This window comes from Amborella trichopoda, chromosome 9 (assembly GCF_054954075.1).
Source record: "Amborella trichopoda isolate Santa Cruz 75 chromosome 9, AtrichopodaSantaCruz75HAP2 v2.0, whole genome shotgun sequence".
Lineage (NCBI taxonomy): Eukaryota > Viridiplantae > Streptophyta > Magnoliopsida > Amborellales > Amborellaceae > Amborella > Amborella trichopoda.
In genome coordinates this window covers 32,060,900-32,081,532 of record NC_142344.1, presented here as the reverse complement: position 1 = coordinate 32,081,532, position 20,633 = coordinate 32,060,900, and the positions used below count along the sequence as shown (strand labels likewise).

Sequence of the window (20,633 nt, the reverse complement as noted above, 5' to 3'; positions counted from 1 at the left end):
AAATATTGGATAGAATAAGGTGTGCTTGATAACTGTGTTTTTTCTTGATTCCTTTCTCTCCTCTCTATCTCTGTAATTTGCTAGTCACCTATCATTCTCGGTCTTTCGTGCTCTATAAACCCTCTACCCTTCACCCTAATTCTACCTCTTGTTTCTCTTCGTTCTCCTCTCCTCTTTTCCCTTTCTTCTTTTTCTTTGTCAGCCCTATGATCTCTCTATTTCATAATTCTCTCGGCTGTGTTCTGGCCGGCGCCCCTTCTGCAAGTTTCAGATGGGCCGGCTATTACATAAAGATGGTGATGTTGCTGCCTCACATAAGAAGACTGTGTTGCGCTGAATCTGTAGCTCTGTTTTGTTGGTGCTGCTACCATCCCTCGCAAGATGTCCATGGCTTGCCTAAAAGTGGCTGTCTCTAGTAGAAGTCCGTCTTTTATCTCCCTCTCTACTTAACTCCTGGTTTTTGTTAGCATCTCTCTTCATCACCCCCACCTCTTCTCTCATCTTCTCTCTCTATTTTTTACTCTGAGCGCCCAATTTTGTGGGCTGCCTCTTCATTATTTATTTAACTGTAAAGTACTTGTTTTTATAAAGCTAACCGATTCTAAAAAAAACAAGAGCACATACTGTTAAAATAAGTTAAATATTTAATTATTGAAATATTTAGTAATTACTATCCTGAGATTAGAAGTATTTTTATTGTTTTCTTAAATGTTATTTGATTTCTTAAGAGCGATACTTTAACCATTGTCAGATGTAAATATAGTATTCTGGTTGATCTTCAGCAATAGTTTTATGAAAATGTAACGGAAATATTAGATTAAAAAAAAAATGTAACAGAAATATTGTATTCTCTTTTGAGGGCGATCAAATTATTTAAAGTATGGATATTTTATAGCCACATTTTGGAACAGAAAAAGAGAACTTTCATAAATTTTTATTAGAAAATGCTATAGCACTCGAACTGCTTATCAAGGATGTCACATATATGGGAAGCTTTGGTCAATGTAATGAAATTGAGGATATTTTAATGCTATGATTGCATTGGTGGGGAAGTAAAAAGATAACAGAAAACTAATGGAAAGCTACAAACATCAGAAACTTCTGTGGGAAAGCTTTACTCATGTGTCTTTCAGACCTTTGGTGTTTTTTTTGAGGAAAAATTCTTCTTAAAAACAATGATAATGCTTTCTTCTTGGGGAATAGTCAAAGTGTCATTGTGTAAGCATATGTACATTGGTAGGTGCCCTTTGTGGTAATTGTCAACTACTATGTTCTTCTTTAAGGGCTGATTTTTTTGTGACAGTTTGAACGGGGGAAAGCCTTGAGTAAAATTGCGGATGATGTCAAAAAGATATTGGAAGAAGAGTGTGATGAGGAAAGCTTAAAAGTGCTCCCGAAGGCCATTGACACAGTCAGGAAAATGGTAAGTAATCATCCATGTAATCAGATTTAGTTTTGTTTTTTTTCTCTCTTGAAATTCTTTCTTCTTTACGAACCTTTGGTGTATAAGAGCTGTTTAAATTGATCTTCAATTTCATCAAGTTGAATATGTTAAGAAAACTGTTATTCAAAAGAGAAAAAAATGTTAAGAAAACTCTTCAAAAACAATAAAAATGATAAAGAAAACTGTTACAGGGATGCCACTTCCCTGACTTTTGTAACTTGAATGGTTAGAAGTTAGTTGTGAATAAGCCAATCTAGTAGCTGTATGTTCTAGGCAATGTACTCAAGTGACTGAACTATAGTACCAATGTTGTGCCAATGACTATATGTTTACATGTTTTGGAACTTGTTCTTGTTGCTCTATAGTGAAGATTCCATTAAGTGATATGTTTATGAGATACACGGCAATGTTTATGCCTTGTATCTTGAGCAGTGCTTAAAAAATCAGCGATCCGGATCGGAATTGCCTGATTCGGACCGGGAATTGTTCTGGCAGTTATGGATCTCGTAATATATTAGGATCTGGTCGTCCCCCCCCAGAACTGGTTCGTTCAACCAGGTTCGTACTAGTTTGGGCGGTTCTGTCAAAGAACCGCTTCTTTTTTAATTTTTTTAAGTTTTTAATCATTGAACCGGCCGAGTTTGAGCTGCCAATCCCACTTGGCCTGATCACCAATTCCCAAATTCTTTCTGCCTCTTCAACTTTTTATTTTGAAATGTTTATGACCGGGCCCACACACTCATTGGTAGCCAGATGTGGGTGGGTTGTCCATGCTATGACCCATATTTATAGCACATGCATCTCCTAAAGCGTTTGAACATAGCTGATGTGGGACTAATTATAAGAGAGAAGTCCACACCATCCATGCAACTTCATTCTCTTTGGGTTCTCTCTCTCTCTCATTTTCTTCAATTTAAAGCTTTGCTCTTTTGGTTCTTTCTTTCTCCTGTGACTATATCTTTTCTATCTCTCTACCTCTTTCTCTCTCTTCTCCATTTAACGTGTATCCCATTCGTGGTTCTCGTAAAAAAAAAAAATTCAGCTTTTGAGGTGTTTCTCTTAAAAGTCCTAAATTAATTACGAATAAGAATAATATATTAATAAATGGGTTATGTTAGGGTGTTCACACTATAGAGTAATTTATCATTGTACTCAATAAATTTTGGACACTTACATACCCTTGTTTTGTACATGAAGCATTTTTTTTAGTAAGGGTATTTTTGGTCATTAGGAGGGGTGTGACATCATCCACATGGGGTATGAAATCACCCACATGGAGCACACTAGGGGCATTTAATGCTCCATGTGGGTGATGTCACACCCCATGTAGATGATGTCTTATCCTTTTAATGGCAAAAAATAACCTTATTAAAAAATAGCTCTATGTATAAAACAAAGGGTATATAAGTGTCCAAATGTTGTTGAGTACAATGATAAATTATTCTATAGTGTGAGCACCCTAACATAACCCTTAATAAATATACGAATAGAAATAATTAATTTAATCAATTAATTTTGAGGAGAAGGGGAAAAAGAAGAAATTAGTAGGCAAGATTCCCTATCTTTACAAGCACAAGAGGGATTTGAGATTATAAAAATAGTGTTAATGTTTAAATAAAAATGATTGAGTTAAAAAGATCTATTTATTGCAATGAGTTGCATTTTAAATTTTGTTTTGATTATCACATGAGTATAATGGTGAGCAAAAACTTAGACATGAAACTCGTTCTCAGTATTTATGTATTTGAGTGAAAATCCATAATTCAATTACCCAATTTTTTTGGGAAACCTAAGAAACAAATTTTAAAGAAATTTTAGTATGTTTTTGAAATTTTTTTGTCTGAAACCTACCTATTCACCGATCCGGATCACCGATGCACCTACCCAACCCGGTTTTTGGGGTGGCCAATCCGGGTCACCAATCCGTTTTTTAAAACCTTGATCTTGAGCATAAAGACAGACATGGGTATGGATGTGAGATATGACAGCCATATTATGCTTACGTATATTTCCTTGCGTGTGTGTGCATTTGTTTTCTTGGGCTTTTGTGCATGTAGCTGTGAAATTGAATCCTTTAAGGATATAAATCAAAGAACTCAAGAATCAAACGATCAAAATGAACCCTCTTTATTCACCCAAAAAAAAATTGCACCTTATTTGGGTTTTTATTCATATCAACCGGGTACTCCAGATCACTTGAAAATGCTGTGTTGATTATATGTTTACAATTGATCTGAGCCGGAAGGTTTCTTATTCTCTGAATACATGGAAAATACGTAAGTTCCCATGAACGAAATAAAGGTTGACATAGTCATCCCTAATTAGAAAAGAAGAGAGGGGCGTGTGGGCCCATGGAAGCCTTGTGCACTCCATGTCCCACACCTAGATGGGGCTCCCACATGTGGACCCATGGAAGCCTTGTGCACTCCATGTCCCACACCTAGATGGGGCTCTCGCATGTGGACCCTTGCGCATTAGGTGCCATGTGGGTCCTAGAATTTTCTAGTGCCCAAACCATTTTATGATGGCCTCTTAAGTATTTTTAGAAATTGGTTTGAATTTTTAATACCTTAAAATCACTTAATTTGGAATTAAAATTCGAATGGCAAAAATATATGTAATCAATTGTAAAATTCAATTTTGTGATAAACAAACACTTATAGACGAGGATTTGATCCAACAGATCAGGAACATACATTTTGCTAAGGTAATCCACCTTTGCTTAAAACCCGCGACCTAGACTATCTTCTCAAACCAACCCAATGGGTCCCATTACCTATAGTTAAACACAGGGGTTCATGATTAGCCCATCAAAGTTGGTTAATGAACGGTGGGACACGAATCTAATGTGGATTTCAGGTTCCTCTCTAAGGACAAGTCATATTCATAAGGATGAATCCACAGTACAGTAATTGCGTAAGGCGTCCTCTCTTCAGCACATGCACATGAACCCCAAAGGGTCTGCTTCCCAAAATGAGGCTATCATGTGTACATGCCATGCGGTGGAGGTTGAGGATTTGGCCCTTTCCTTTGCAAGCTTCCTATGGCATACAAGAGAACAAATGCCTCCTGGCTCAAACACATCACTGGTTATCTCTCTAACCTTAATGAGGGAAAAGCCTATGATAAAACCCTCTCCAGTTGTGCCTCATGGCCACGGTTAAGGGTTTTAGACCCAATACCAGTCCTAGACCACTCAACCCGAGTGAGTCAACCGACAAAAAAAAAATGCCATACTGGTCCTACATGGACCACACTCCCACCGGAGTACTTTTTGCATGCTCTCAAGGCCTTTAAAGGCCACAATCCCCTACATCTCCCATTTAGCCTTTGGGGGCCTTACAGTATTTCCCTCACAATCTCTCACCCCTAATTACAACCTCTCTCAAGCCCCATGTCACAAATTCGCTCAAGCCCAATACAATGAACGTATTCGATGAAGCACATTCGTCATCAATCCTTTCCATCATAAAAGGATCCATAAACATGACCTCTATGGGAGATTTAAGACCTTGATCTCTTTATGCTCGGATCTTGTGACAAATGTGGTGGTAGCCCATCTTGATGTGCCTGGGCTTCTTAACAAAACCATAGCTTCTTGGCCATACAAAATGCGGACTGGTCATCACAGAAGTCCCTCACGCACAAAAGCTTCTTGTGCTGCCAAGCAACAAGCTACATATTTGTATGTTATGGTGGACAGTGCAACTCTTCATCAGTTTCTTTGAGCACCATGACACAGCTGCCCCACCAAGCATAAACTGATGGAATCATTTGGATTTGGGTCCCCTTGGCAGTTCGCAAAGTAATACCTTTTTTTTATAAAGATCTGGGCCACCAAAACATAACTGTGGGATATGCGAGCACTCCCACTCAAACAAATTCATGCAATTGTAACATCGACAACACAAAACACAAAACATGCTCTCACTTAATTGCTTCATGGCCATGCCACATGCTTGCTCAGCAAGCCTCGCACGAAGAAATGCTCTTGCCCCGGTTTGCAATCACAAACCTTTTCTCTAACTTTGAAGGTTCAACCACACTTGCCTTTTGGTTGAATTTCACTACAAACGAAGTGATCTTTATCTACTCAACATATGTCATGGAAACCAAATAGATTGGTCACCCTAGACATAGCATAAGGTTGGTGGTCTAGTAGTTGAGATCCTCAATAACATTTTCCTCTAAAAGATAAATGGGTTGCTGGTTAACTTCAAAAACACTAGTGATGATATACACATGCCTAGCATCGTCAATGCCCCAAGAAAATTCCTTGACTTAATGTTTTCCCCTTTTTAGAAAAAGTGTTATGACTTGGTATAATTTTGAAAAAACATGAGTGAAGACTTATAGGTTTAAAGTTTTCACAAAATAAGTCAAGCTTGCAAGACTATTGGATCTGTCAAAAAAGAGAAAAAAAAAGAAATTTACTAATTTATCCATCTAGTCTCTACAACTTCTGTGGTTCTCAATTCATCCCATTCAATTTTTCTTTTAATTTTTTTTTAAGAGGTTATATTTTTATTTCCCATACAAAAGCCATTAAGTCCCTAATATTAAATATGGGTCGTTAAGCCCATCCATAAATTTGCTTAAAAACAAGCGGGACCCAAAAGAATGCTGAATGGCTTCTAAAAACTGACACAACTTACTAAACTGGGCAACTTGGAGGGGCCAAGATGGAATTCTTATCTTACCATATCTCTTTTTAGAATCATAAACATCATCGGGTGAACAATCAACCAAAAAAACAAGAACTTCATCGAGGCTTCACAAAAAAAAAATTGTACATCACTTCTATGTGCTAAACATCTGGATGAGCCTTTCCCCTTCTTTGGTGTTTGCGAGTGGGGCAATGTAATAGACCTAGAGTCTTTACATAACTATGGGTATGCAAATTGGCTCCTTCAAGTTTGCATCACCTATCAACTATATCCTTGCTCTCCATATTAACATTCTCAAATAATAGCTAAGATATTCCTCTAAAGAAAAAATAAATAAATAAGAGGATTTGGGCCAGGTTTGATTCATAGTGGTATTTTTGTTATTGAAACCTCTTTTCTCATTCGACTTAACAATTTAAAGTTGATGCAAGTAAATTTGAGGGAAACAATAAAATCAACATCTATTTCCAAAAAAATAAACTATTTAAAAAATAAAATAAAATCAGCATGAATCAAGCCAAACACAAGCACAATTCGAAGAAACTTAGGGTTTCTTCTCCATACCCCAAGCTGGGGTTTCAAAAGCCAAAGCTTTTCTCTCTTTGCATTTCTAAAAATCATGTGTAATTGATCCTCTCAAGTCACCAACACCTTATAATTAAATTTCAATGTTCAAGGACTTTGCATATTCATACAATGATTAAAATCACCTATATATCTTAACTTAAACTTAAACTCATAATTACAAATTTACCCCTGTGAATAGTACCCATGAATAGTACTCATGAATAGAATTTGTGAATAGTTTTCATGAAGTAAATAAAAAAAATATAGAAACCCTGGAATCCCTTAAAAACTAAAAACCATAGAAATAAGCCGTAAAGTTAAACTATAATATACATCCTTTAAAGTTGAATGAAACTAAAGAATAAGAACAATTTTTCCCTCCATCATTCTCCTATAGTTAGAGAAAACTCGTCTTCGAGTTTTGAAGGGTGCTAAGATGAAATTGGCGTTAATCTGACAACATTCTTCAACTTGAATATTGCAAACATGATCCTGGGACTTGTGGGTGAGTGCCCTGATCACAACACGATGATTATGCATTGAATCTGATAAACCCTCGAGGAAGGGTTACTATATGTTGATAGAATATTTCTAATCACATAAACTTGTTGAATTTGCATCACTTCAGCCATGTAACCCTGCTGAATTTGCTCAGGCTCAGTTTTAGAATACACTACGAGTGTCTTTGAGATCAGCGATTAAACCAACAACTCCACCCCCTGCCAAAATATCTTCACTATCATCGTGATCCTTATCATAAATCGAATCTCCTAAGAAATCTTGTTGTTCATCTAAGTATATATCGAAGATTGGTGATGAATCCCATTCTACAATTTTCTGACTTTCTATGCAATCTATGTCAAAATAAAAAATCTCATCCTCCAAATCGAAAACCCTAGAGTGATGTCCCCCACTTCTAGATCTTGCTATCCTTATCACTCGACTCCACATGTGGAGCGCAAAAGTGAAAAGACTTGTACTCGAGATCCTCTTGGGCTGGAAGATCATCGTCTTGCTTATTATTAAGGCTTAGGAACTGTTGTACCAGCTGCTGTACTTGCCTTTCAAGTTCTTCAATTTTGTCATCTATGGGATTACGAAGTGGATCTACGAAAGCTCCCTTTCTATCGCCCCTTATCGCTGTCATAGGTTCGCCGAAATCACAAACCCTAGGCAAATAATCACAAAAAAATCAACAAGATCTAGGCTGTTTTGGCAAATCTTTGGCCAAAATCAGCAAACCCTAGGCTCCACTATAACTTCCCCTCTTTTTTGTTGACCTAGGGCACCAAAAGAAGCGGTGCTACAATAACTACGTACATGCTACAATAACTTCCGTACATGCTACAATAACTTCCGTACTTGCTACAACAACTTTTGTGTAAATCGCGGGTTCTAATACCACTTGATGCAGGTAAATTTGAGGGAAACAATAAAATCAGCAAGAAACAAGCCAAACACACTAGGTTTTTTCTCCATACCCCAAGCTAGGGTTCCAAAAGCTTAAGCTTTTCTCTCTTTGAATTTTTAAAAATCATGTGTAATTGACTCTCGCAAGGCCCCACATACTTTATATGTTATAATTCATTGTTCGACGACATTACATGTCCATACAATGATCAAAATGACCTATATATCCGAGCTTAAACTTAAATCTTGTAATGACAAATTTACCCCAATGAATAGAATCGGTGAATAGTAGTCATGAATAGTATTTGTGAATAGTTCCCATGAAATAAACAAAAAGATATAGAAACCTTGGAATCCCTAAAATGCTAAAAACCCTAGAAATAATCCCTAAAAGCAAACTATAATATACATCCTTTAAAGTTTAATAAAAATAAAGAATGAGTACAATTTTTTTCTTCCATCATTCCATTACTCAAAATTTTTTGAAGGGAACAATAAAATCAACTAGAAACAAGTCAAACACAAGTACAATTTGAAGAAACCTGGGGTTTCTTCGCCATACCCAAGCTTGGGTACCAAAAGCCTAAGTTTTTCTCTATTTGAATTTCTAAAAATCAATGTGTAATTGACCCTTTCAAGGCCCCATAGACCTTATATATTGTAATTTAATGTTCAAGGACATTACGTATCCATACAACGATTAAAAGGACCTATATATCCTTACTCAAACTTTAATTTCGTAATTACAAACTATGAATAGTACTTGTGAGTAGTTCTCATGAAATAAACAAAAAAATATAGAAACCCTAGAATCCGTAAAACACTAAAAACCTTAGAAATAAGCTGTAAAAGCAAACTATAATATACATCCTTTAAAGTTGAATAAAAATAAAGAACAAGAACAATATTTTCCTCCATCAAAAGTGGAATAGATCTCATACCTTTTGTCTGCTAGAGTCGCACAGTGTGGTACCGACGTTCCTTTGATCCTTGCTTGCTTGCTGATGATCTTGCATTTTTGAGAAATGGCTACACAGGCCATGGAGAATTACTCGATTACTTTCAAAATTGCCCTTGAAAGATAACTTCAAACTTGGTGTGCCCCAGATTCTTCAAACTCCTTAATGTGACATTGGACCATGCACCCCATTCAGTGGATACTCTATAATAATAATAATGATAAACCTAACGCTCTTAGGTAAATGGTGGTGGAGAGTGGCTACTCAGAATTGCCAGCTGTGGGCCCATGTCGTACGAAGCAAGTATAGTATCCCACTAGACCTTTGGCTGCCTGAGGGTTATCCAACAACTAGGGGCTCGGGTGTAATGAAATCGTTACTCTCCTCCCTCCGACCGTTTAAACAATTCCAGCGCTAAGAGTGCGATTTTGGTCATACCTATGGTTAGGCCACACCTCGTTAAGAGAACGATTCCCCTCCTTATTCGTTGTGGTAGTTAACAAAGCCTCCATGGTCTTGGAGGAAATAGTACCTTCATGCAATCGCAGAGATTGGAACCTATCCTTTAAGAGACTCCTCACAAAAGAAGAAACCTTGGAGTTTATGTCCCTCTCGGACTCCCTCCACTCCACCTTCCTCACTTCTTAGACACCTTGGTCTGGACTCCCTCGCCTACCGGTTCCTTCACGGTGGCGTCCTTTTACAAGAAACTCCTACAGCTTTCTTTCCCCCTAAACCCCAACCCAGTGCTTTCCAAAGTTTTGTCATTCATAGCCCCCCAAAAGTACAAGCCTTCCATTGGATTACGTGTTCAGAACTCGAACTCACTATAGACTTACTCTAGAGAAGAGGTGTCCAAACTCTTAATAGGTGTGTCATGTGCCTAGACGATGAAGAAACAAACCCCCACTTGTTCATTCACTGTCAGATTGTCCTTCAATTTTGGAGTAGAATTATCCAACTTTTTGGAATATCCTTGGTCAACCCCCCTTCAATTCTGGCGCTAACTTCTTGTTCCTTCGAATCTAAGTGGTCGAAGTCGGGCAGGATCCTCTGGAAAGCCGCTCTAGCTTCTACGATGTGGACCATCTGGCCAGAAAGAAATTCGAGAATTTCCTGTGGTATCAAAAGCAAACTCCCAACTTTGTTCCACAAGGTTACTTCGATGGTAATCTTTCACAACCTGTTCACTGGGATTTCGACAGCTAGTGTTCTTCGCAACTGGGTGAACCTTATTCAACTAACCCCTCACCGCAACCCAAGAGTATCGTATTGGACTCCCCCACTGGTTATTAAGTTCAATTTTGATGGATGCTCCTTGGGAAATCCAAGCTTAGCAGGTGCGGGAGGAGTCTTCCGTGACCATAATGGTGAAGTCATCGCATCCTTCTCAGAACACCTTGGCCACAAAGACTCACAATTCGTAGAGGCCACGACCCTATTGATGGGAACTAAGAAATTTAACCCTTCTTGGGGTCTACGCCTGCACATAGAGGGAGATGCCAAAAATGTAATACTTTGGGCCGTTAGAAAGGCCCCTTCTCCTAGGTACCTAGCACACATTTTTGACGAAATTGAGCACACTTGGAGGGGTATAAATGTCTTATGGACGCATATTTAGAGGACGTCCAACAACTTCGCATATTGTCTCACCAAGGAAGGGGCTGGGAACTAGTCTTTTGCACACGTATAGACGTGCATAACAGGGGGTTTTACATCGCTAACACGATGGGGAGGCCTCCTCTTTCTAGATTGTAGTCTTCTATCTTGTAACGGGCAGATTATATAAGCCCCTATATTTTGCCTCACTGGTGATGTTAGAGCCAGTCTTCTAGATCCCTAGTGACCAATTTTTGGTTGAGAGACCCAATTTGTGGGTTACCTCGACCCTTACTTTTGTAAAAAATCTTACTATTATAATACTTACCATTAACATTCAAAATGAAAACAAAATAAAAAATGATAATAATAGTAATACTATTATTATCTTTTTGTACTTCCAGAAAATATGAGCAAAGCACAATAGGGAAAAGCTTGGGGTGAGTTCCCAAACGAAGTCATGCAAGTGCAGTATGAATTGATGACCTAGCATGTCACAATTTAAATTTACAGCAGAAAAATAAGGTGAGCATCCTCCAATAAAATCTCTGTTTCTCGCAATCCTTAAGGGTTTCTATCCCAAATTTTTTTGTAATGAGACTAGGTGCAAAAATTCCACATAAAAGCTTAGGATAAGCTCTAAATCAAGTTGTCCAAGGGGTGTGACAAATCTGTGACTTACAAGGTGACATCCCAAATTATGATGCAGAAAATAGGATAGCACCCTCTACTAAAATGACAATTTGCACAAGGAATTTCTCTCTTAAAATTTTTTGGGGTAACATTAGAACTCGAAAATGTAAGGTGGGCTCGAAATCATACTGTTCAATGGGATTATGAATCGATGACTTTCACGTCACAATTTTGGTCATGCAGCAGAAAAATCAGGATGAGTACCATTTAATAAAATAATTATTTCTCCCAATCTGCAAAGATTTTCTCACTCAAATTTTTTTGTTTGAAGCTAGACTCAAAACCACAATAGGAAAAATTGGTGTGAGCACCCAAATAATGCTGTCCAATGAGCCACCAAATTGTTGGAAGCCCTGAAATAATGCAGGAAAAAACTAGTTCAGCATCCTTCAAGAGAATAATTGTTTCTTCCAATCCACAATGAGTCTCTCAATTTTTTTTTTCTCTTTAAAACTAGATTCAGAACGACAATAGGGAAAGATAGTTTCCCTCAAAGATCTCACTGATTTATGGTTGAAATATAATACGAAAACACTATAGAAAAACATGTAGTGGGCTCGAAATCCTACTCTTCAATGGGATTATGAATCGATGACTTTCACGTCACAATTCTGGTCATGCCACAGAAAAATCAGGATGAGTACCATTCAATAAAATAATTCTCTTCCCCAATCCAAAAAAATTCTCTCACAAATTTTTTTGTTTGAAACTAGAGCCACAATAGGAAAATTGGTGTTTGCCCCAAAGAAGGTTGTTCAATGCGCGACCAAATTGGTGGAAGCCCCTAAATAATGCACGAAAAAATTGGTTGAGCATCCTTCAAGAGAATGATTTTTTCTCCCAATCCAGAATGAGTCTCATTTTTTTTTGGGAAAATTTCTCTTTACCCCCTATTTTGACACCTATTTCTCAAGAGACCCAGGATTTTATGCTATTTCTAGCGGCATTAAGTCTTTATCTTTTCTATCTTCCAACCCCTTAGACTCTTTTGACTTTATATTATTGATCTAAACAATTTTGGAAACGATTCCTTTTTATCAAAACTTAACTTCCTGTCTCTCTTTCAAAACTCCGTCTCCTCTCTCAAAACTCCATCTTTCTCTCGCCCCCCTCTCTCTCTCTCTCATACCCAAAGTCAGTGGGTTTCTACAACTCTCCCCATTGTCTCTCTCTCTCTCTCTCTCTCTCAATACTCCGTCTCTCTCCCTCTCAAAACTCTGTCTCTCTCTTTCGCCCCTTTCTCTCTCTCTGTAAATCCCCTGTTTGCTCACCTTACATCATACAATATGGGTTTGGTTCAACCTCTAGTCTTCTCCTTTATGAGACTCTAAATTTAACAAGCTGCTCTAAATTTAAAGGCTTTGTGGTGGGCTGCTCTCTAAGTTCTAGTAGGCAGCCCTCAGATATTGCTGAGTTTGGAAGGGGTAATCTTTCTGTACCAGACCTACTAAATTTGGAGAAATTCTCTTATTGTTTAGTTTCACATAGGTTTGATGACACAAAAAAGAGCTATACAATGCAGCTTGGTGCATTGGTTGAGAGCAACCCTGAATTCACACCTTTTTAGAAGAACCCAATATAAAAAAAAGGGCTTTTTAGGTTTATTATTACTTGGGGCTTACAAAGATGACAGTAGGTGGAAAGAAGGTGAAAATTCCTTATGAATTGTTAAAGGTTGAGCCCTCTCTGGTAATGGCGGTTGTATCATAGACTCTGGTACTACCTTCACATTTATGGAGAGAGAAATCTTTGACAGAGTTGCAGAGAAGTTAGAGGCACAAGTTGGGTTAAAGAGATAGAAAGGAATTGAGGAGAAGAGCTGTCTGAGGCCTTGCTTTGATGTTTCAAAGGAAGGTGAGAAATTGACCTTACCAAAGCTAGGGTTTTATTTCAAGGGTGGTGGAACTGTGGATCGTCCTCTCCCTAATTACTTCTAATTTGTAGGTGAAATTTGAGCTGTTTGCCTCACATAATGACAAACAGAGATGGAGTTTTGAGAGAGAGAGAGAGGAGAGAGACGATGGGGAGAGTTGTAGAAACCATTGACTTTGGGTATGAGAGAGGGGCGAGAGAGAAAGACGCAGTTTTGAGAGACAGAGAGAGACTGAGTTTTGAGAGATAGAGACGGAGGGGTTAATGGGATGTTAGGTTTTGATAAATGGGAGTCATTTAAAAAATTATTTAGGTCAATAATATAAGGTCAAAGGAGTCTAGGGGGTTGAAAGATAGAAATGATAAAGACTTAATGCTGTCAGAAATAATATAAAATCTTGGGTTCCCTGAGAAATGGGTGCCAAAAATAAGGGCTACAGAAAAATGCACAGAGAAATTTTCCCTTTTTTTCTATTAAAAATTAGGCTCAGAACCACAATAGGGAAAGATAGTTTCTCCCAAAGCTTTCACTGATTTATTGTTGAAATATACCACGAAAAACATAATAGAAAAACTTGTGCCGGGCTTGAAATCATACTGTTCAATGGGATTATGTATTGTTGACTTTCATGCTACAATTCCGGTCATGCCGCAGAAAACTTAGGATGAGTATTATTCAATAAAATAATTATTTCTCTCAATTCGCAAATATTTTCTCTCTTAATATTATCCATTGTTTATTGTCCAATTTTGACTAGTCAATCATGAGCCCCTGCGATGAGATTGTGGGTCATTGATCTTTGTTAGGTTGGATAAGAAAATAGTTGTGGATTATGATTTCTAGGGCGATTGGAGTACCCTTATTTTTGGTATTTTTGACCCATTGGTACTAGTCTACTCCTAGTACATTTTATTTTGGTATTAAAAATGTTTTTATGATTTTTATGTATTTTTCAAAATTTCAAAATATTATTTCTGCTGTAATATTCATTAAAAGGGTATTTTTAAAAATTTCCGAACTTGATAAGGCACATGTGGGGACCAAGGATCCCGCCCCCACATGTGTTTGCTACCCATGTGGGGCCCACATGACCTTCTAGGGACAAGACACTTTTCATGCAAAAGGGGGGGCACGCCAGTTTTTATGCAAAAAAAGTAGCACGTAATTTTTTTTTGGATAAAGGGGACATGCTCCATATTTTCTAAATATGTTTTAAATTAGTTAAAGAGAGGAAATATTTTAATTTTAAATTAGATTTGGTTTCCTGTCTTTGGGGAGTTTTAAAATATAGATTATTCTAAATTATGGGTGATCTAAATAATGGTAAAATTTATTGTATTTTAAATTTAAAAAAGAGTTGGACTTTGAGTTAAAATCTAAAGGGATAAAATTCCTATATTTTCACCTTAAATCATGATAACTGATTTGTGGGAAGGATGACTCTGATTAAATCTCTCGCACCCCATATTTTCTAATTTTCCTAAAGGTCAAGCTGGAAATTGGATAATGCATGTTTAGATTGGAATCCTATTCAAATTAGGAGATAGATTTCATTCCATTTAAAGACCTATTTGAACCTCTTTCAATACGAACAAGATCTTTCTCTCCCATGCAAAGATCTCCCTCTCTTACGCATCATGTTTTCTCTCTCTCCATCACGCCAAAATATCTTTTCTCATGCCCCAAAATGTTTTTTTTTCTCTCAAGCCATGTATTTTCTCTCTCTCTCTCACACCAACCTCTCTCTCCCATAATCTCTTATGCTTGCTAAAAGTAAAATAAAAAAGAGGGGGTAAGTGAAACTAAATAAGGGTTTGCTGTATTTTGAAGAAAAAAAAGGAGAAGTCCAGTCTAGAAAGAGGGTTTCAACCCACAAGCTCAGCCCTAGTTTGTTGCCATAAGGTTTCTATAAACCCTTGTTGATTTTTGAGCTCTCTAGAACTTTAGAAAAAGAAGTATTGCTGACAAAGCTTCCCTATCTTAGAATTTCCAGCAACCTTAAGGGGTAAAAGTGTGCTATCAATCAAGGAATTGGGTGTGGGGTGTACCTAGACCTATGAGGGTAACTCCAAGCATCTTCCAGAACTTGTTTTGTGCTAAAAATTATATTGGAAGTTTGTTTAAAGCCCTTGGATAGTTTCTATTTATTTAGCAATGAAAATAAAGATTCTAGGTTGTTTCTAGGCTATTATTTTAATTTATAGTGACATATAGTGGCTATAAGTGGAATTAAGGTATATTGAATAAAAGGAAAAATAATTTTTTTGAATTTAATACCTTGAGTTCCACATAACCACTCCTTTCAATCGGTGGGAGCCCCAAAATAATGCAGGAAAAAACAAGTTGAGCATCCTTCAAGAGAATAATTGTTTCTTCTAATCCACAATGACTCTCTCATTTTTTCTCTCTTTAAAACTAGACTCAGAACCACAATAGGGAAGTTAGTTTTCTCCAAAGATCTCACTAATTTATGGTCAAAATATAGCACACAACAGAGTGCAAAGTATCTTATTGACCAAAATATTTCATAATGACTTCCTCCAATTTTAAAGAGATAAATAAGGAAGTTTAGAAGGTTTTTAGTTTGATCTAATCAGACTAGAAGTGGATATGGTTCAAATATTAAGGGGATAAAGTTCTTAGTATTCCTCCCTAAATTATATGATTTATGGGGTGGGTGGCTCATATTTAATACTCTCTTACCTCACTGATTTCCTAAATACCTATTGGTTAAAGTGTGTCATAACTGGATAGGCATACGTTTCTTTTTTTTTTGGAGGGGGGGGGGGGATGTTGAGGCCTATATAAGGAGGGGACCCCTATTCATTCTCTACACAATTCTCTAGCCTCTCCCTCCCTTTTTGATCTTCTCTCTCCTCCACACGCCACTCTCTCTTAGTAGCTCGCCACCCAAAAATAAATAAAGAGGGGCTGGCATGCCTAACCCTAATCAAGGTTTGAAGAGAGAAGGACAGACCTAGCCCTGAAAAGGGAGATGCCTTTGAGGCAAGAAAGCCTTAATTGTTTTTCATGCTCTCTAAAACCCCAGTTAAAGAGATATTGCCTAAGGAAGCTTCCACAACAAGACCAATAGGATCGAAGTGTGCTATCTGTCAAGAAATCTGGTGTGGGATGTATTAATTTGTATGGGTGACCGTAAGCATAATCCAATAAGTCTTCCCGACCATTTAGTTTTATTTTTCTGTTATAGTTGCGTTTTTATTCTGAATTTTCAGGAACATTATATGTACTTAAAATCTTTAATTTTTAGTAGAAGCTTGGTTTTTATTCTTGGATTATGTTTATATTTATTGGCAGTAAAAGGAAAGGTCCTCGGTTGTATTTAAAGGCTTTATTTTTTATTTACTGTAGTGTATTGTGGCACTTGCAAGCGGAATTCTGCTTCAATAACTAACAAAGTAATTTTTTTTTTATTTTATAGTCTTGAATTCCACATAGTCACATCGTTCATTACTGCCAAAGCATGAATGTTTTTGATGAATTTAAAGCATGAATTTTGTTGATGAACTAAGAATTAATTACAAGGAGAAAATAAATCAAGAACTGGGAAGCCACTGACAAGAATATGATATGCCTAAGGATCATCTTCAAAGGACTTTATATATGCCTTTCCAGATCACCATACTGATGCTGCGCCGATGTAAGGTCCCTGTTGAATCCTTTTCATATAGGAAGCGAGCTATGGCAAACTGTAATGTGAGAGCATAGCCGAGGCAGAGAGAGCAAGGCAAATAGAGTTTCTTTTCAAGCTCTTCTATAACTATTGGGGTTTCCTTTCAACCCTGTTTGCTAGAGGGCGTGGATTGGCACCTCCCCTTACTTAATGGGCTAGGGCATGCCTCCCTCTTGAGGGGTCCCTAGGTGTGCATGCTGCCCTAGGCTCCTTCTAGGTTATTGTGTGCCACCTTTAGAGTGAGTGAGGGAGGAGAGAGACCTTGTGGAGAAGAGAGAGAGGGAGGAGAGAGACCTTGTGGAGAAGAGAGAGAGAGCTGAGAGAGAGTGGGTAGAGGGTTTTAGGTGCTGAGAATGAGGGCTCTGAGCCACTATTTATCGAACTTTCTGGGGTGTTACTTAATTAGCTTAAGATTTAGCTTTGACCAAAAATCAATAGAGATTTGTAGGATGAAGAGAGACTTTAGTCTCAGCTGTCCATTCCCTTAATCAGTCATCATGATGAAGGGATGGAATCTAGAACCATTATCTAGCTTCCTTGACTCTCATCCCCTTCTTCTTCTAATAAGATTAGGTTTAGCGAATTATATTTGAATTAGAGTTAATATCCCTCTTAAAGCTTTATCCTATCTCATATTTTTATAGAAAGATCTAATTCAAGATAATCCTGTTGTTCTAAAAATTCCTTCTTGTAATAAACCGTATCTCGTAAAATACAAGTCCAATTTCAAAGTAACAACAAAGGTTGACATAGTCATCCCTAATTTGAGAAGAGGAGAGAGAGGGGCGTGTGGGCCCATGGAAGCCTTGTGCGCTTCACATTCCTCACCTAGATGGGGCTCCCATGCGTGGGCACTTGTGCATTGGGTGCCGCATGGATCCTAGAATTTTCTAGTGCCCCAAACCATTTTCTAATGCCCTTTAAGTATTTTAGTAAGTGGAATATGTAATCATTTTTAAAAATTCATTTTTGTGATTCAAAATAACACATAAAGAAGAGGATTGGATTGAATATGTCTGGAATATGCGAATCGCTAAGGCACTCCACCTATGTTAAAAACCGGTGACCCTCAAACTATCTTCTCATACCAACACAATAGGTCCTTTGATCCATAGTCAATCTAGGGGCTCATCATTGACCCATCAAAGTTGGCCAATAAATAGTGGGAACATGAATCTGGTGTGTGGACACCCCAAGAACAAGTCATTTCCATAAAGATGAATTCATAGTATCACAAACGTGTAGGGTGTCCTCTCTTCAGCACATCCACACAAACCTTGAGGTGTTTGCTTCCCAAAATGCGGAATCATGCATACATGCCATGCGGTGGTTGTTGAAGATTTAACCCTTACCCCTGCAAGCCTCCATCAGCATACAGGAGACCACCCACTTCTTGGCTCAAACATTTCCCTAGGCATCTCTCCAATTTCAACGAGGAATGACCACCCCATAGTAAAACCCTTTCCGATTGCCAAGGTTTGAAAAATGGCTAAGCAGCCGGTTTGATGTATGTGCCCAGATCCTCAATTTGTTGCATTTGAAAATATTGTAACACACTTTTTTATATACAAACATATGACATATCGCATGTTGAGAATAAACTTGTTCTAAATTTCAAAATTCAAAGGATACAAAACATTTAAAAGTCTAATAGGCTATGTAATAGTAATAGTGATAGTCTGATTGTCTCCAACTCTCCAATTCTCCATATTCCAAAATAACATGGACTCCAAGTCTCCAACTCTCCAAGTCTTCAACAAACTTACCTTAAAATGTAAAATTACAAATGCACCTCAAAAATCCATCGAAAAAGATTTATTAATGTTGAAAAGTCCTCTAGTTGATCATCTCGACATCGTAATACATGAATATGAAAAGAAATTTTTCTTTTAAAGAGCGAGAGTGCCAAAGAGAGAGAGTCTGAATTTCATGGGAAGATATGGACAGTCGCTTAGGTGTTTCCAGGAATAGCTCTGCGTCTGCACAGAGAGAAGGAGGTGGTGGAGCCTTGGGTAGGAGCATATCTCAGAGGTCCTATAGTAGAGATCTTCACAGAAGGAACCATAGGTTTACTTCTCCTTTTTTCAATTGGGAGGTAATTTATAACCTTTACCCTCGATCTCCACTCCCCCGTTTGATCGTCGCCCATCCTCTGCGAGTTACCTTAAAAGGTTGCCTGTTGGTCCTACCTCTTACGCATAGGTCGTTGCCTCCAAAACCCCTACTCCCCCTACTCCCCCTACTCCCCCTGCTCCTCCCCCACTCTCCCTCGGAGGTCCCAATAGCCTCGTCTTTCCTTGCTCACCCTATGATGATAGAAACTTCGAAATCAGTCTCTTGCCCACTTTTAGACCATTTACAAGCTGCGCTTGTTGGTTACTTCGTCCCTCAGCGTAATGACATCAGGGGCATAGAAAAATGGGCACAGAAACTATGGGGGGAACCTAATATTACTTGCAGAACCATCTCTAGGGGAGGTATTCTTTTCTCCTTCCCATCTCCGACCTTGGCCTAGGAAGTAGCCAACAGCCATTCAGGAAGTAGCCAACAGCCATTCCGACCTTACCTTCAAAAGGGCAAAGCTGTTCCTACGACCCTGGTCCCCCAAGGAAGGTCTTCGTCACCTCTCAAATATTGGGTTACATTTAATGACATCCCTCTTCATGCTTGGTCTCCAGTCATCTTAGGAAACTAGCCCAAGCGTGTGGCCAACTAATTTTCATTAACTGGAAATTCTTGGAGGTCTTTCCCATGGGGTCGATGCAAGTGTTGCTCGAGACCATAAACCCTTCCCTCATCCCTCCTACGATCTGGATCAAGGTAGACGATTCCTTCTTTCCTATTACTGTTAGATGGTCCTTGGCTTCGTTGAAGAGACCTACAACGAAGAACAAGGCCTTGTCGAAACAGTGGATTAAGGTCACCGGGAAATCTAGGTCCCAGTCGTCTATACCGAACGCCTCCAGGAGAACAACGTGTGTTCCTCAAGCAATACACGTGTCACTAGACGGAGAAAACAATACATGTGCCCAAACGAGCGTACCATTAGTTTCAGCTCCATCTGTGGATACACTTATACAAGAGCCAGACACTCCTGTCAGAGCCGCCTCTATTAAGGATCTTCCTCAAGATCCCGCCTTAATGCCACCACCCGCTCCCCCAAATCCCAAGACACCATCGCCACGTGTCCAAGCAAAATGTACCTTGCCGTTTTATCTGCCATCGGGTACAATAACTCAGCCGCCTCAGCAGCCCCAGCCGCTTGTGCCGCCTACCAAAGTCAGCCACGTGTGACCCCAGCCTCCACTCCTTTGCGATCGGGACTGCCATCCGTCTCATGTCCCCCTCTTCTCCCCTCGAGAGACAACCCCTTGATCTCCCCTCTTATGTCCTTAGCCCAGAGAGGTCTTGTAACCCCAGCGGTCATGTCTCCCCCATCTGACGCAGAGACGGTACCCATGACAGAAGAGTGCTCTCTTTTAGTTCCCAGTCTTCCCTCCCCCAAAAGCCGTCGAAGCATATCCCTCATCTCCTCCCCTCTGTGACTGTAACGTCGGTGGTGAATCCCCGCAAAGAGGTGCTACCCCTCGAGACTGTCGCAGCAGGAAAATTTAGGCACAAGGCTCTAGTTGAGGATCACTCTGATTTATTGGAAATTCCTCCCAGCGAACCCCCTCTCGATTTGCTAGCCTGCTCTTTGCACCATCCTACCTTTCCTCCTGCCTTC

General features: G+C 38.7%; 1 protein-coding gene across 2 annotated transcripts in view; it reads left to right on the top strand.

Moving 5' to 3' along the window:
* Window positions 1–20,633, top strand: part of LOC18426556 (polyribonucleotide nucleotidyltransferase) — a 101,229-nt gene that overhangs the window by 18,804 nt on the left and 61,792 nt on the right. For both annotated transcript variants that reach the window (XM_088848040.1, XM_006833199.4), the window contains exon 7: window positions 1,304–1,423. In XM_088848040.1, coding sequence (XP_088704166.1) covers window positions 1,304–1,423 — 120 coding nt within the window. The remainder of the gene's footprint in view (window positions 1–1,303; window positions 1,424–20,633) is intronic.